The sequence below is a fragment of the Branchiostoma floridae genome, chromosome 12 (assembly GCF_000003815.2).
Source record: "Branchiostoma floridae strain S238N-H82 chromosome 12, Bfl_VNyyK, whole genome shotgun sequence".
Lineage (NCBI taxonomy): Eukaryota > Metazoa > Chordata > Leptocardii > Amphioxiformes > Branchiostomatidae > Branchiostoma > Branchiostoma floridae.
This window is the reverse complement of record NC_049990.1, coordinates 9,935,416-9,948,392: the sequence shown is the minus strand read 5'-3', so window position 1 is coordinate 9,948,392 and position 12,977 is coordinate 9,935,416. Positions and strand designations below refer to the sequence as shown.

At 41.3% G+C, this 12,977-nt stretch overlaps 2 protein-coding genes across 2 annotated transcripts in view; one reads left to right on the top strand and one right to left on the bottom strand.

Moving 5' to 3' along the window:
* Window positions 1-3,622: 3,622 nt before the first annotated feature.
* LOC118427252 (type-1 angiotensin II receptor-associated protein-like) lies at window positions 3,623-11,456 on the bottom strand. Its single transcript, XM_035836927.1, has 7 exons — window positions 11,312-11,456; window positions 5,713-5,747; window positions 5,328-5,448; window positions 5,090-5,174; window positions 4,746-4,785; window positions 4,481-4,575; window positions 3,623-4,055 (listed from the first exon to the last, which is right to left on the bottom strand). Exons 1-7 carry the CDS (start codon window positions 11,342-11,344, stop codon window positions 3,934-3,936), a joined length of 531 nt encoding a protein of 176 aa, XP_035692820.1. The 5' UTR covers window positions 11,345-11,456; the 3' UTR covers window positions 3,623-3,933.
* A 170-nt stretch (window positions 11,457-11,626) lies between these two features.
* Window positions 11,627-12,977, top strand: part of LOC118427253 (SPRY domain-containing protein 3-like) — a 6,933-nt gene continuing 5,582 nt past the window's right edge. The window contains exons 1-3 of the mRNA XM_035836928.1: window positions 11,627-11,904; window positions 12,351-12,495; window positions 12,889-12,976. Coding sequence (XP_035692821.1) covers window positions 11,838-11,904; window positions 12,351-12,495; window positions 12,889-12,976 — 300 coding nt within the window. The 5' untranslated portion in view covers window positions 11,627-11,837. The remainder of the gene's footprint in view (window positions 11,905-12,350; window positions 12,496-12,888; window position 12,977) is intronic.

The following is a 12,977-nucleotide window of genomic DNA, read 5'->3' as shown; positions in this document are numbered from 1 at the left end:
GCAGCTTGTTGTTCCCCAGGTCGAGCACACGCAGGTTAGACAGGTGCACGAAGCTCCCTGGCTCTATCTGCTGGATCTGGTTGTTGGACAAGATCAGGTACTGAAGGTTCGCTAAGCCGGAGAGCCAGCCCTGCCTGACATGTGTAAATGTGTTGAAGACTAAGCCCAGCCTGACAAGATTGGTAAAGTTCTTCAGGGTGTCGTTTTCTATATCAGTGATGAAAGCATCGACCAGAGCCAGAGTTTTGACCACTGAATGATCAAGGGAGGCTAGTTTCCCTGCCGAGAGGACACCAAATGCATGCCCTCTTATTGCCAGATGTGTTGATCTGGAGACCTTCGTAAGCAATGGAGGACTGCCCTTGGAAAAATCCGCATTAAAGCCCTTGCACAAGACACATGTGCCCAGATTTACATTGATCAAATTACCAAGCACGTCTTCGAAGGTTACACACGCCTGCCACTCTACTGTCATACACGGGATAGCAGGACCATCTGAAGCTCCGTACCCAGCTGACAGGAGCAGAAAAAACATCGGCCCAGCAGATTTCCTCTCACATCTTGCTAAGTACATCCTGACTATCCTTTCAAAACCACATCCCTGCTAGATAGACATGCAGAACACTAACCTGAGGTTGTGTATTTAGTCAGCACCTTTGACAACGCAAACCAGCTACTGCTGTCGATCAAATGCCCACTTGCCTCCTCTGTGTCCAACACTTCACAAGCTCGGCACCTGGACTGCACATCACTACAGTACTGAAACTACTACGCTGATTGCATTTACCAGACAAATCTGCCCCTCAAGGCTTTGTTTGATATTAGACAAAAAGCACCAAGAAGTACTTGGAATGATTATTCAAAAAGAGCCTTGAAATGTCTGCAGTCTCTCCTGGCTTGGGTTATTGACCTGTAGGGGTGGCTACTCTCGGGCAAGCCACTTAAAACGTGATTTAGTCAGGCCACTACTACTACACATGTATACATACTTTGTTGTGTGCTTCTCCGTCTGCCAAAAAATAGTACAATGTATACATAACCCTGTTCTAACCTTTTTCTTTTTCTACTTCAGCTATACTTTATTGGGCAAAGCCCCCTGCCCAGGTAAAAAACCTACTAGTAGTTAACACAAAAAGTGTGCTTTGAAGATGAATAGAAGTACCAAAAAAGTCAATACCACGGAGAACTCATTTAATCTATTAGTATAAGACGAATTCCTGATATGTGCACAAGCTTCTGTGCACAGTCAACTGACTTTAGTCTCTATGGCACATGAAACGTAATTACATAGCACCTTGTACACATACATGTAGTGTTTCAGTAGCTACTCAAACATAAACACATGACAGAACACCTAGAATTTGTCTGTCACAATAGTTGTCCTCAAAACTTTATTTTTCCCTTTATGGCATGATTGACAACATCTAGTTACAGACTCTACTCTGAGTATAGCTATCTCTAACAGTTAACTTTAGTGTAATTTACTGTCTTTTATCTCACCATGGTGAAAAATTCATTCTTCTCTACAATTCCTCAATGACAAGATAATATCATATTTATATATATTCCGAGTAGAATCAAGCCATTTGCTTACTAAACAGTAAATAGTGAAATACACACTGTGGTTTGACGTTCCCATTTTTTGCAAGCTCCCACTGAAATTATTCCCACCCTGAACACGTTTTATCTTGCAATGTGTTATTACAAATGTACCCACGACACAATGTTCACCACCTTAAAATGTCCTCTTACCATGAGGATAAGTCTCTACAATGTTACATTAATTCACGATATCTGTTACAGCATGGACTGCTTAAATGTAGAAAATATAGAAAGCCTTATGGACAATAAGGATATCTACTGCAACATTATATTAAAGCTATCCTTCAAGCTACAATATTTTGCACAAGCCCTGTTCTAAATTAAATTTTGATATGCAATACATCTGTGGAAAAGAACAACTAGCTCTAGGGTTATATTATATCTCACACATGTCATACTAAAACAAGCTTATACATGGAACTTCTCACCCTGCTTAATATATATAGATATCAATGACCACTTCACCATATAAGATATACATCTAATTACCATTCAGTTGAAAACGATACAAGACCCACAGTATCAATAGCAGCCTCACAATAATGATACATGAAAAGAAATCCCAAGGTTATACTAACTTATACATGTATGATCTTTTATCTGATCTTTAACTCCTCTCTCATAACCTTGAAGAAAAGGTGCCTGAAGGCTGACAAGAGTTTCTCATGAATAAACAAAGGTACAAACATGGAAGGTAGTCAAAGGTGCTGTCACAAACAAACAGAGCTCTCTCCAGCTTTAGTAGTGGCAAGATATTGGACACTGCAGAACAAGGGGCATTTCAGAACCTAACAGAAAACCTAACAAAGCTCCAGGATATCATTTTAGATAGCTCGTTGTTTCATTTAAAAAACTATCTACAGTAGCATGCCATATGGAGGTGATGATGGTGACCGCTACAAATAAAATCTACAGCAAGGGTTCATTTCATGTCTCCCTTGGGAATTCAGTGTCATGTTTGAAAATGCTATTATTTCGTGTTATGTTTTCAATTTGCTTAGTTTCAAGTTTGTAAAAGTGATGTGGCAGTGTAGATGATCTAATGAAAATGTCACAAGTTAATAAAGAAAACTGGTATTTCCTTCATTCTAAGGGGACAAACTTCAAATGGCCTCATTTCAAGTTTAAAAAAAAAACAAACATGTGGCACTATCTACAATCTGATGAAAATGTCACAGAGTTTTGAATTTTGTTTGTCTAACAGTACACATACATGTACATGTAATGCTCCAGGATAGCAAAATTCTATCCAGCAACAGATGAACAATCGACAAAGAGAGCCCTGCACAAAACAACAGCAGTGAATAGCGGATAGGCCTAGGAAAATGTTGTGTTTACGGTTTCCTGAAAACCCTAGCAAAAATCTGCCGAACCATAGTCTTTCTTTTTAGGATTCAACTGTTGGCAGGGATAAAAGTTTCGATCTGACATCTGAAATTCTACGAGGGGCGTTCAAGAAGTAATCCACCTGACCCACTTCCAGTTGTCTGATCTAGATGAAATTTTGCATATGTAATGATTCATATCTCTATGGGTTATGTTGCAAAAAACAGCTCTGAACTAATTTTGGTTTTTGATTTAAAGGTGTTTGAACTGAGTCAGGTGTGAAATGGACCAGGTGTGAAATGGAGCCAGTTGAATGTCGCGCAGTGATCCGGTTTTTGTATTTGAAAGGACGCATACCAAATGAGACTTTTGATGAAATAAAAGAAACTTATGGTGATGATTCCCCATCATATGACCTTGTAAAACGCTGGCATTGTGAATTCAAACATGGCCGGAAGTCTGTGGAAACAGCTCCCAGACCTGGTCGTCCCTCTTCTGCCATTGATGAGGCATCTGTTGCAGGACCAACCTGGGGCGTCCTACAAAAACGGTGTACAGAGCTGCATCAAACGATGGTAGAAATGCATAACTCTGGGTGATTCCTATGAAGAGAAAGACTAATAACTGCACCAAGTTTCATTAATCTCCTCCTTTGGGAAATGGGTCAGGTGGATTACTTCTTGAACGCCCCTCGTATGTAGTCTTGCAAGTTGTCTCACAGACTTCCTATATTTCACACTCTCTCAACAGGTTAAGGCTTTGCAATGATCCTTACCTATTGACTCTATTTTACACAACCGTAATTTGAAACAAACACATAAATTTTCCTAGGGCTTATTACAGGTGTGTAACTGTGCTTTACCAATTTGAGTCATGGGATTGGGTTACATTTCAACCAGCACACAGTAGCATACTTCAATCTTAGGACTACCTAATGTATATAACAACCTGTAGAGTAGACAGTTGTGCTGGTTGAAGAGAAAACCTGAAGGTCATGTTCACCTATCATGGCACGTCCTGGTACATGTAGGATGGCCCTTTCTGCTGAGGGGGTGGGGGGACAGGCTGTGGGGGTGGGGGGATTTCTGTGGAGCTGTCCAGTGGGCCATACCTCTCCTGGGCAGCATCTACAAAAATAACAACAAGACTTCCATTATCAAGGTCTGATATAACGTCCTTGCCATTATGCAACAAAAATTAAAGACCTCACACCTCCATGAAATATTTTTTAATTTTGGTAAATTTCGTGTTATACCCAATATTGTGAATTTCTCAAGAGCGGTTGGATTTACTACCAAAGCTCCCATACAAGTATAGGAGCCCTAGTAATAAATAGGATGGTATTCTTATTAGTTTTGAAGGAGTACAATGTATAGGTGCTCCTGTAGGTCAGATGGCACCCAGGCTAAATTTCTTGCTGGCTCTGTCTAATGCATTTCTATTATGAATATTGAGGCTTGCAGACCCAAGAGCCAAAAACGATACTTCACTCGCTTACTATGCTTCTGCTATTGGGGTGTTTTTTTTAACCAAACCTACATTGTGTACTTACCAAAGTTCATGTACATCTCCCCTCCTCTCTCACGGTACATCTGGTACAGCAGCAGACAGGTGAAGGGCTTCAGGATCAGGTTCAGAATGGCCATGCTACAAGGTCAGGGTCAAGGATGTACTATACCAAAGGTTGCCTTTCCAATCAGATAGCACATTTCTACTGTTATACATTAGAATTGTTAGATATCAGCAATACATATAGTTCAACTGTATGTGCAACATTAGGAAGGTTAGACAATACTATGAAACTTTCACAAGGATACCCAACAGCAAATCTGAACTCATCTCGCACTGAAGGCTGAGCTGTAGTGGGGGAAATACAACATCAGTCATGTACATTTGAATGAGTACATAATCCCAAATGCAAGGAGATTGAACAAAAATTATCACATAGCAACTCAAAAAGCAAGGCGCAAGTATTCTTTTATGGTTTGTCAGTCTTTTTGGCCTTTTCTTCCCCTTTGTACTATTTTTTGCAACATTTAATTTAAATAATACAAACAAATAAAATATCCCATACCACCCCACCCACCAAGATTCTTTACTCATTCCTAATATATATGTACATTTCAATTTTCAGTGGTAAGACTAAAGGTATCCTACATACCATTCTGGTTCTGGATAGATCTGCCGTAGTAGATCCCAAAGTGGATGATGTCTAGAAGGATACTAATTGTCATGCCTGCAAGGAACTAAAAAACAGTTGAACAATTAGGACGCTGTTTCATTGGTAGAGCTGAATCAAATATAATGTCTTTGGCTGAATCAAATGATTGCAACAAGTGAGAGCAAGATATGCAAGATATTTCACTCCCAACAGTTCAAACATCCATGTTGTGACCTACCATGAAGATAGCATCTACTGAGTCCTTCTGTGCCACTGCCCAGACTCCCACAGCTAACACAGTGAAGTTGCACCACTGGTAGGAGGCTGGCAGCCATTGTATCGCACCTCCCATACATGCCCTGTAGAAAAAAGAAAATTTCTAATTTTCGTGGCATGTAACTTTCCCAGCATGCTGAGTGACTATAAGAAATTCATATTATCTTTGAGCTAGCTGTTAAGCACCTAGATGAGAACAGTACCTTGAGTCTAGCCTGGAGTCCACATCTAGCGCAGAATTAGACGTTAAGCAAGGACAACAACAACAACAACAACATAGCTGTTAGCAACACATCATTTGCAATCTTTTAAACATTGTGCCTTACTTAGTAAACAAGGAAACTTACCAGACTGTGAGCACCCAATGTCCTAAGACTATGGCCTGCAAATAAAAACAACATACCAATAAATAAACAACAAATTATTGACACATAACATTAAGTATTGTACTGTAAATGTTAAATATTGCAACAAGCGCCACCTGAATGTATGATGACCTCCGTAGGGTTCGATGAAAGAGCTGGGCTGGGCCCCTGGCCTGTCTACCTGGCCTGTCTACCTGGCCTGGCCATCACGTCAGGCCACCAAGATACCCCCATTCATACCCTCAGAAATTCTCAGCCTCTCATCTAGCTGCGCCCTCTAGCAGAATATAGACAAATTGCCGAGAGCATGTACTTACTGCATTGTCAAGCCACCTACGAGCAAGATAAACTGATATCTATTCAACGTTACTTGTCTGAATTTAAATTTCTAAGGGTCTGCAAATAGATAAACAACAACATTAAGGGAGATAGAAACGACGCTTGTGGTTGATGTTGAGAACAACGATACCATATACACAGTGTAACATTTGATCTGTTATAACAGGCAGTTTGGCCAAACAAAGGAGGTCATATTTAGGTCACCACGTAACTGCAGGCCTGAGTATGGCAGAAACGGGTGCTGTCAGAGGATTGGACTTTGACTTGACATTTTCCCCTTCACGTCATCGAAGGTTTGAAGATTGAATATTTAGTCTTCAATGTACATAACAAGGACTGACTGCTTTAAAACAAGGCTGGAATACAGCGGTTTGTTTTTCATTTAGCAAATGTTAGTTAAACACACTGCTTTAGGGATCCGATCCCCCAGACAACTCTCTAAGGGATCTAAGTGCCAAGCATGTGACCCCGGTCATCTCAGACACCTGTCACGTCTCTTTTAATAAACCAGCAACAGGCGCTTGTCCAGGGACAAAATACATATGTAGTTGATTGAGAGGCATAGTAATTGCTACTCTTTAGCGCTGTCAGAGAACTCAGCCTGGCCTGTCAGCCCGGCCCCTTGACTGGCCCTTTGAGGAAGTAAAAATATAACTCTGTCTGGGAGGTATTAGGCCTTTCTACCAGCCAGAAATACAAGTACCACAGTTTGTGTCTTTTTGATCTGTCTTCGACTAGACCGTACAACAAAAAGAGAAGTAATGTTCATGACGTGCTGTTTGAGGTAAAACAACACTTTCCTCTCCCAGTCCCCGGAGCCAACAATCTCCACTCATTCCAACACAGAGTTCCCCAGTTGTTTCTCTGACCCCTGTGTGACATCGAGGCCACAGAAATGGCTGGGGAGGGGAAACCCACCAGACCAAGAAACTCTGCTCTTCGGAAAACTTTGTACAGAAAGTACTGGAAAGTCTTAAATGACCGACTTGCCTGGTACGATCCTAGATATGTAAAACAAGAAGAACAGATTGGATTAGGGAAGTAACGTTATACCTGGATGGATTAGATGGAAACAAATGCTTGGTTCCTGGTAGACACAGTCCGACAGAGCAGAGTGTTGGAGGAATCATGCCTGACTGTGTCTTACACTAAGTTCACCAGCACTACCCAAGTTGTCAAAGGTGCCATCCAAAGACCACAAGTTCTTCTGAACCATATGTTCTTCTAAACCAATCTCGCACTTTTCTGCTCTTTTCGTCACAGTATTTATCACACTAGAAAAGTATCTGTAGAAAAGTACCATAGTTTGTGTCTTTATTAACGTTATATATCTAGGGTGAAGCAACGTTTTCCTTGATTTTTTTGTTTAAACCCCCAACCGTTCTCCAGAGCGCATGTTTCAGCTTCACCATCTTGCCCTTGGGGAGATTCTGGCTGGAGCAGAAAATCGGGGCACAGCCGCTGAGCGCTAGCCAGAGAGCAACTACTCCTTCCCTGCAAGATTTGGCATCTGGTCCTCACAACCTGCCGTGTCAAAGAACAGCCGGACAGTGTTCTCACACTGTTATCTATATTTTTTTCATAATATTGTTTTGCAATATCAGACTCTAAAAGCCCTTTTTCCATAGTTTTGCATGTAGTATTGTAGGTGGTAAAGGTTTTTGTTATGACTTTTGTACTGCTGCCCGGTAAAATGCTATACAGGCCTTTTTGTGAGCCATTAGAATCTTTAATGGTCTAATGAAAAATTATGGTCTGTTTCCAGATTGGAGAATGTCATCGGTTATTCTAAAAATAATACGTTATACACCAAATACAGTTCTTGAATGAAGTACATTACAAATTTAGGATAAGCTACTTTGATCATTCAGTCTCAATGTATGTATCGCAAGAAGACAACAAGAGCGAAGTCAAGTAGAGTTTATAGTCAATTGCACCAAGTTTCTACAGTCAAAGGTACAGAGACAGTTAGCCTTTCTTACATGGAGATGGGATTTTAAAATGCAGTGGGAGTCCAATAATCCACCAAACAGATTCCTTTGTAGCAAAATTGACCAATTACCATTGTTTTGAGTATTGCCAGTTCTCAAGTTTCCACAGACAATCAAGTCCAGGTTCATGTCCGGACCTGGAAATGATCCTCTGGACCTGAATTTTCTGTACTCGGGTACCTCTCCCAACCAAGAATAGATTGTTTTTTTCTGCCTCGTGTCCTTTCACATCTTATTCTTTGACTGTAGATTCATTTTGGCATTCTATGGCATTAGTTATCTGTTTTCTGATTTATTTTTTTTAATCTACGGAATATTTGTGCTCATTTTACAGCTGATTTGCACAATTTATTGTGTGGTCGAAAACTTTTTTTTTTTTTGGAAATGGCCGAAAATTGGTGCAAGCACGGATGTCATCCATATAATCAAATTAACGTGGCCTTAATTAGATAAGCATAGAAATAACATCATAAAGGCAAGAAAGTCTCCATCATAACTACAAGCACAAAACTACAAGATCATGAATATGAGTTACAATTGGTGGATACCTGGTTACAGGTAGACACAGTCCAACAGAGCAGAGTGTCAGAGAAATCATGCCTCAGACTGCGTCTTACACCAGGCAGAAAGTATTAGGGTATAAGGGCAAGTATTCTCTAGCCTTATATTTTGGGCGTTCTGTCTAAGAACAACGTTGTGAAAAATCTCAGGGCAAAATACATAATTTTTTCTATAGACGTGTGTGATACATACTGTGACGAAAAGAGCAGGAAAGCGCAAGTTTGGATCTGCTTGTATTAAGTTGACACTAAAAAACGTAATGGTTCAGAAGAACTTGTGGTCTTTGTATGGAACCTTTGACAACTTGGGTAGTGCTGGTGTACCTAGTGTAACTTTGTGTAAGACACGGTTGATTTCTCTAACACTCTGATCTGTTGGACTGTGTCTACCAGGAACCAAGCAGTTGCTTCCATCTAATCCATCCAGGTATAACGTTACTTCCCTAATCCATTCTGTTCTTCTTGTTTCATATATCTAGGATCGTACCAGGCAAGTCGGTCATTTAAGACTTTCCAGTACTTTCTGTACAAAGTTTTCCGCAGAGTTTCTTGGTCTGGTGGGTTTCCCCTCCCCAGCCATTTCTGTGGCCTCGATGTCACACAGGGGTCAGAGAAACAACTGGGGAACTCTGTGTTGGAATGAGTGGAGATTGTTGGCTCCGGGGACTGGGAGAGGAAAGTGTTGTTTTACCTCTAAACAGTACGTCATGAACATTACTTCTCTTTTTGTTGTACGGTCTAGTCGAAGACAGATCAAAAAGACACAAACTGTGGTACTTGTATTTCTGGCTGGTAGAAAGGCCTAATATCTCCCAGACAGAGTTATATTTTTACTTCCTCAAAGGGCCAGTCAAGGGGCCGGGCTGACAGGCCAGGCTGAGTTCTCTGACAGCGCTAAAGAGTAGCAATTACTATGCCTCTCAATCAACTACATGTATTTTGTCCCTGGACAAGCGCCTGTTGCTGGTTTATTAAAAGAGACGTGACAGGTGGAGCGCCTGTGATGACCGGGGTCACATGCTTGGCACTTAGTTCCCTTAGAGAGTTGTCTGGGGGATCAGATCCCTAAAGCAGTGTGTTAAACTAACATTTGCTAAATGAAAAACAAACCGCTGTATTCCAGCCTTGTTTTAAAGCAGTCAGTCCTTGTTATGAACATTGAAGACTAAATATTCAATCTTCAAACCTTCGATGACGTGAAGGGGAAAATGTCAATTCAAAGTCCAATCCTCTGACAGCACCCGTTTCTGCCATACTCAGGCCTGCAGTTACGTGGTGACCTAAATATGACCTCCTTTGTTTGGCCAAACTGCCTGTTATAACGTTTACCACTAGATCAAATGTTACACTGTGTGTATGGTATCGTTGTTCTCAACATCAACCACAAGCGTCGTTTCTATCTCCCTTAAGGTTGTTGTTTATCTATTTGCAGACCCTTAGAAATTTAAATTCAGACAAGTAACGTTGAATAGATATCAGTTTATCTTGCTCGTAGGTAGCCTGATTAAATCTCGCTTATAGCAGCCCGCCAAACATCCGCCGGCCAGTTAGAGCCCTGGACAGCGGAGTTTGTGTTACACAGACTAGCTCGTAGGTGGCTTGACAATGCAGTAAGTACATGCTCTCGGCAATTTGTCTATATTCTGCTAGAGGGCGCAGCTAGATGAGAGGCTGAGAATTTCTGAGGGTATGAATGGGGGTATCTTGGTGGCCTGACGTGATGGCCAGGCCAGGTAGACAGGCCAGGTAGACAGGCCAGGGGCCCAGCCCAGCTCTTTCATCGAACCCACCTCCGTACACAATGTACACATTAAGAGTCAAAGTTTAACTTTAAGTTAGTATCAATATCAATAAATCAGTTCCCTCCTCAAACTCAAAGAAACAGACAACCGTGGCTGTGGCAACACTGATTGCAAATAGTACTACAGTAGAAGCCGGTTAATTGCACCAAGGACGTCTTATATAACCATTTGCTTACTGCAATTATCCGGGTGGTGCATCAATGCAAAGATATTCAGCTGGAGCAAACTGGTTTGGGATTCCGTGCAATTCATGGAAGTGTTCAGTAATCCGTTGTGCAATTAACTGGCTTACTACTGTACTAGGCTTTTCGATGCGCCAATAGCAGAGATATAACAGTGGTACGGGTAAAGATGAGTAAACTAGTATGGTGCGCAGGTAACGTTAAATGCAGAAAAATGGATTTTGAGCTGCAGCACAGTCAACCACAAGTAGTTTTCAGGATGAAGCGTTATTTACCTGACACCCTGAAAAAGTTATCACTGTAATACTACTACTAGTACATGTACATGGTTATATCATTCAGAGGAGCTCCTTGATTATCTGGACCCCACCCCACTTTTGCCATGCTTTTTTCGCTACCCCTTCAAGCATTTTGTGCTTTCCTTACATACTACATCACCACGTGAGGATGATCAATATAAAACATGTATCATTGCAAAACATACAGAGTCGCGACAAGCAACACATCTGCTTGGATATTGCACCAGCACATGTAAATAATTTGGCCCCCCTCCCCATCAATCGATCAGTAGCACATCAACACCCTAGTAAACATGTCAACGCGACTTCACGATAACGTCTACTGTTAAACTACTGAGACTCCAGGCACACCAGCGACTAGGGAACCCCTACAACATCGTAAACTGCACCATGCAGTAGCAAACCTACCTTCAGGTTGACCACAGTCATGTTCAGAGCCATGACTGTTAGACTATTACGAGCTGAGTAAATGGAATCATGTGACGATGATGGCTGACTGTCTGTGCAAGCAAATGACGTCACTGCATTGGTCTCTTCCCGGAGTTTGTGGAAACACGGCTCTAATATCCATGGAAAAATATTTAGTGATTTTTGCTAAGAAGAGGAATAATGCAAGGTATACGTCAATGCCAGTACGACATATTAAATCATAACGATGATAAATGTACACTTATTTTTTAACACCCCTATGCCAGATTCCACTTGGTGTGTTCTGAGATTGGGAACGAGAGGCGTGTCCTGGGTACGAGACGATATCTGACCTCACGAAGTCCCAACCAGGAAGGAAGAACCAGGAACTTGTGTCGTTGTTTTACACCAAAGTTTCATTTTTCCTTCGGTCAGCTCATTCTGTCAGATATCTTGAGTTTTCCCCTGATGTAGAGAGTTGGCAGCCATCTCTGTGTGACCTCCATGTCGGCAGTAGGGACCCCTGATGAACAGAGACAACCGATTTTTTCCCGCGCCTCCTGTGCCTGTACAGGCCCGTCATCTGGACCGGGGTGAGTCGGAAAAAAGAATAACACAAATTTATTTTCGCGATTTGCCACTCAAGATATTCCTCCATAGTAGCTTTATTATGTGTACTGTAACGCGAAGAAGTTAGAAATCACCAATAATCACCATTTGATTGGTATGTTGATAGCGCACTGTTTATGTTTTGAAGACTGGCCAACCGAAAGGTGGGAGGGGGGCGAATTGAAAGTTGTCAGAAGTGGTTGCTTGATATAATATAATAATTTTAGTGGTAATATTGTGACGTTATTTGAAATCAGTTTCCATGACGTTAGAAGTTTACTGAAACTATACACATTTTCTGTTTTACGTTTGATGTCAAAAATTAACTAATAATTCATTTTCTGATCATAAAGAATCTACCATTTTCATATTCACTATCAGTAGCTATCGGTGGACTTTTGTTGAATTCTCCCATCTATGTCATTCACAGACTTGAATATAAGGGATGACTTGATTGGGCGGCTGCTGCCTCAGGCCCGCCAAGTCGTGATTCGTCGTCGTCAGGCCTTCCGTGAGCGTCGCCAGGCGCGGCGGGAACGGTATGAACGAGTGCAGCTGGATGGAGATATGCTCAGGTACGCCTTGTAGTTATCTGTTGTAAAAAAAGTCTGTTCAACTGTCATTTTCAACTGTTTTTATTTTGTGTAATATGTAAGCACTAGCAATGGGCAGTAATAAACAACAAACTGTGTAAGACATAGGACTGGTTGGTTTGGTCGTCTCACACTGGGACAAACCCTTGCTTTTAATGATACATGTTCTGTGTTCTTCAAGAGGGACCTCTTTGTCAATATCCCATCCAGAGGACTACAACTCTACCCATTGCTGCTGGTATTCAAACTCTATCTAGTAATGATGTTGAAAGAAGACACAAACATTTTTTCTGTCAACATAATCATAAGAGGGTAATTCACACTTGACACAACCAAAAAATGTTCATTGATTTTTTGTTCTTGTTCCTTCCACAGTTACCATCCAGATGAAGCCTGGAGAGTGGGAGTGTTTGTGTCATCTCAACCCATCACACCAGACAGGAACTACTTTGAGGTAACCTTGC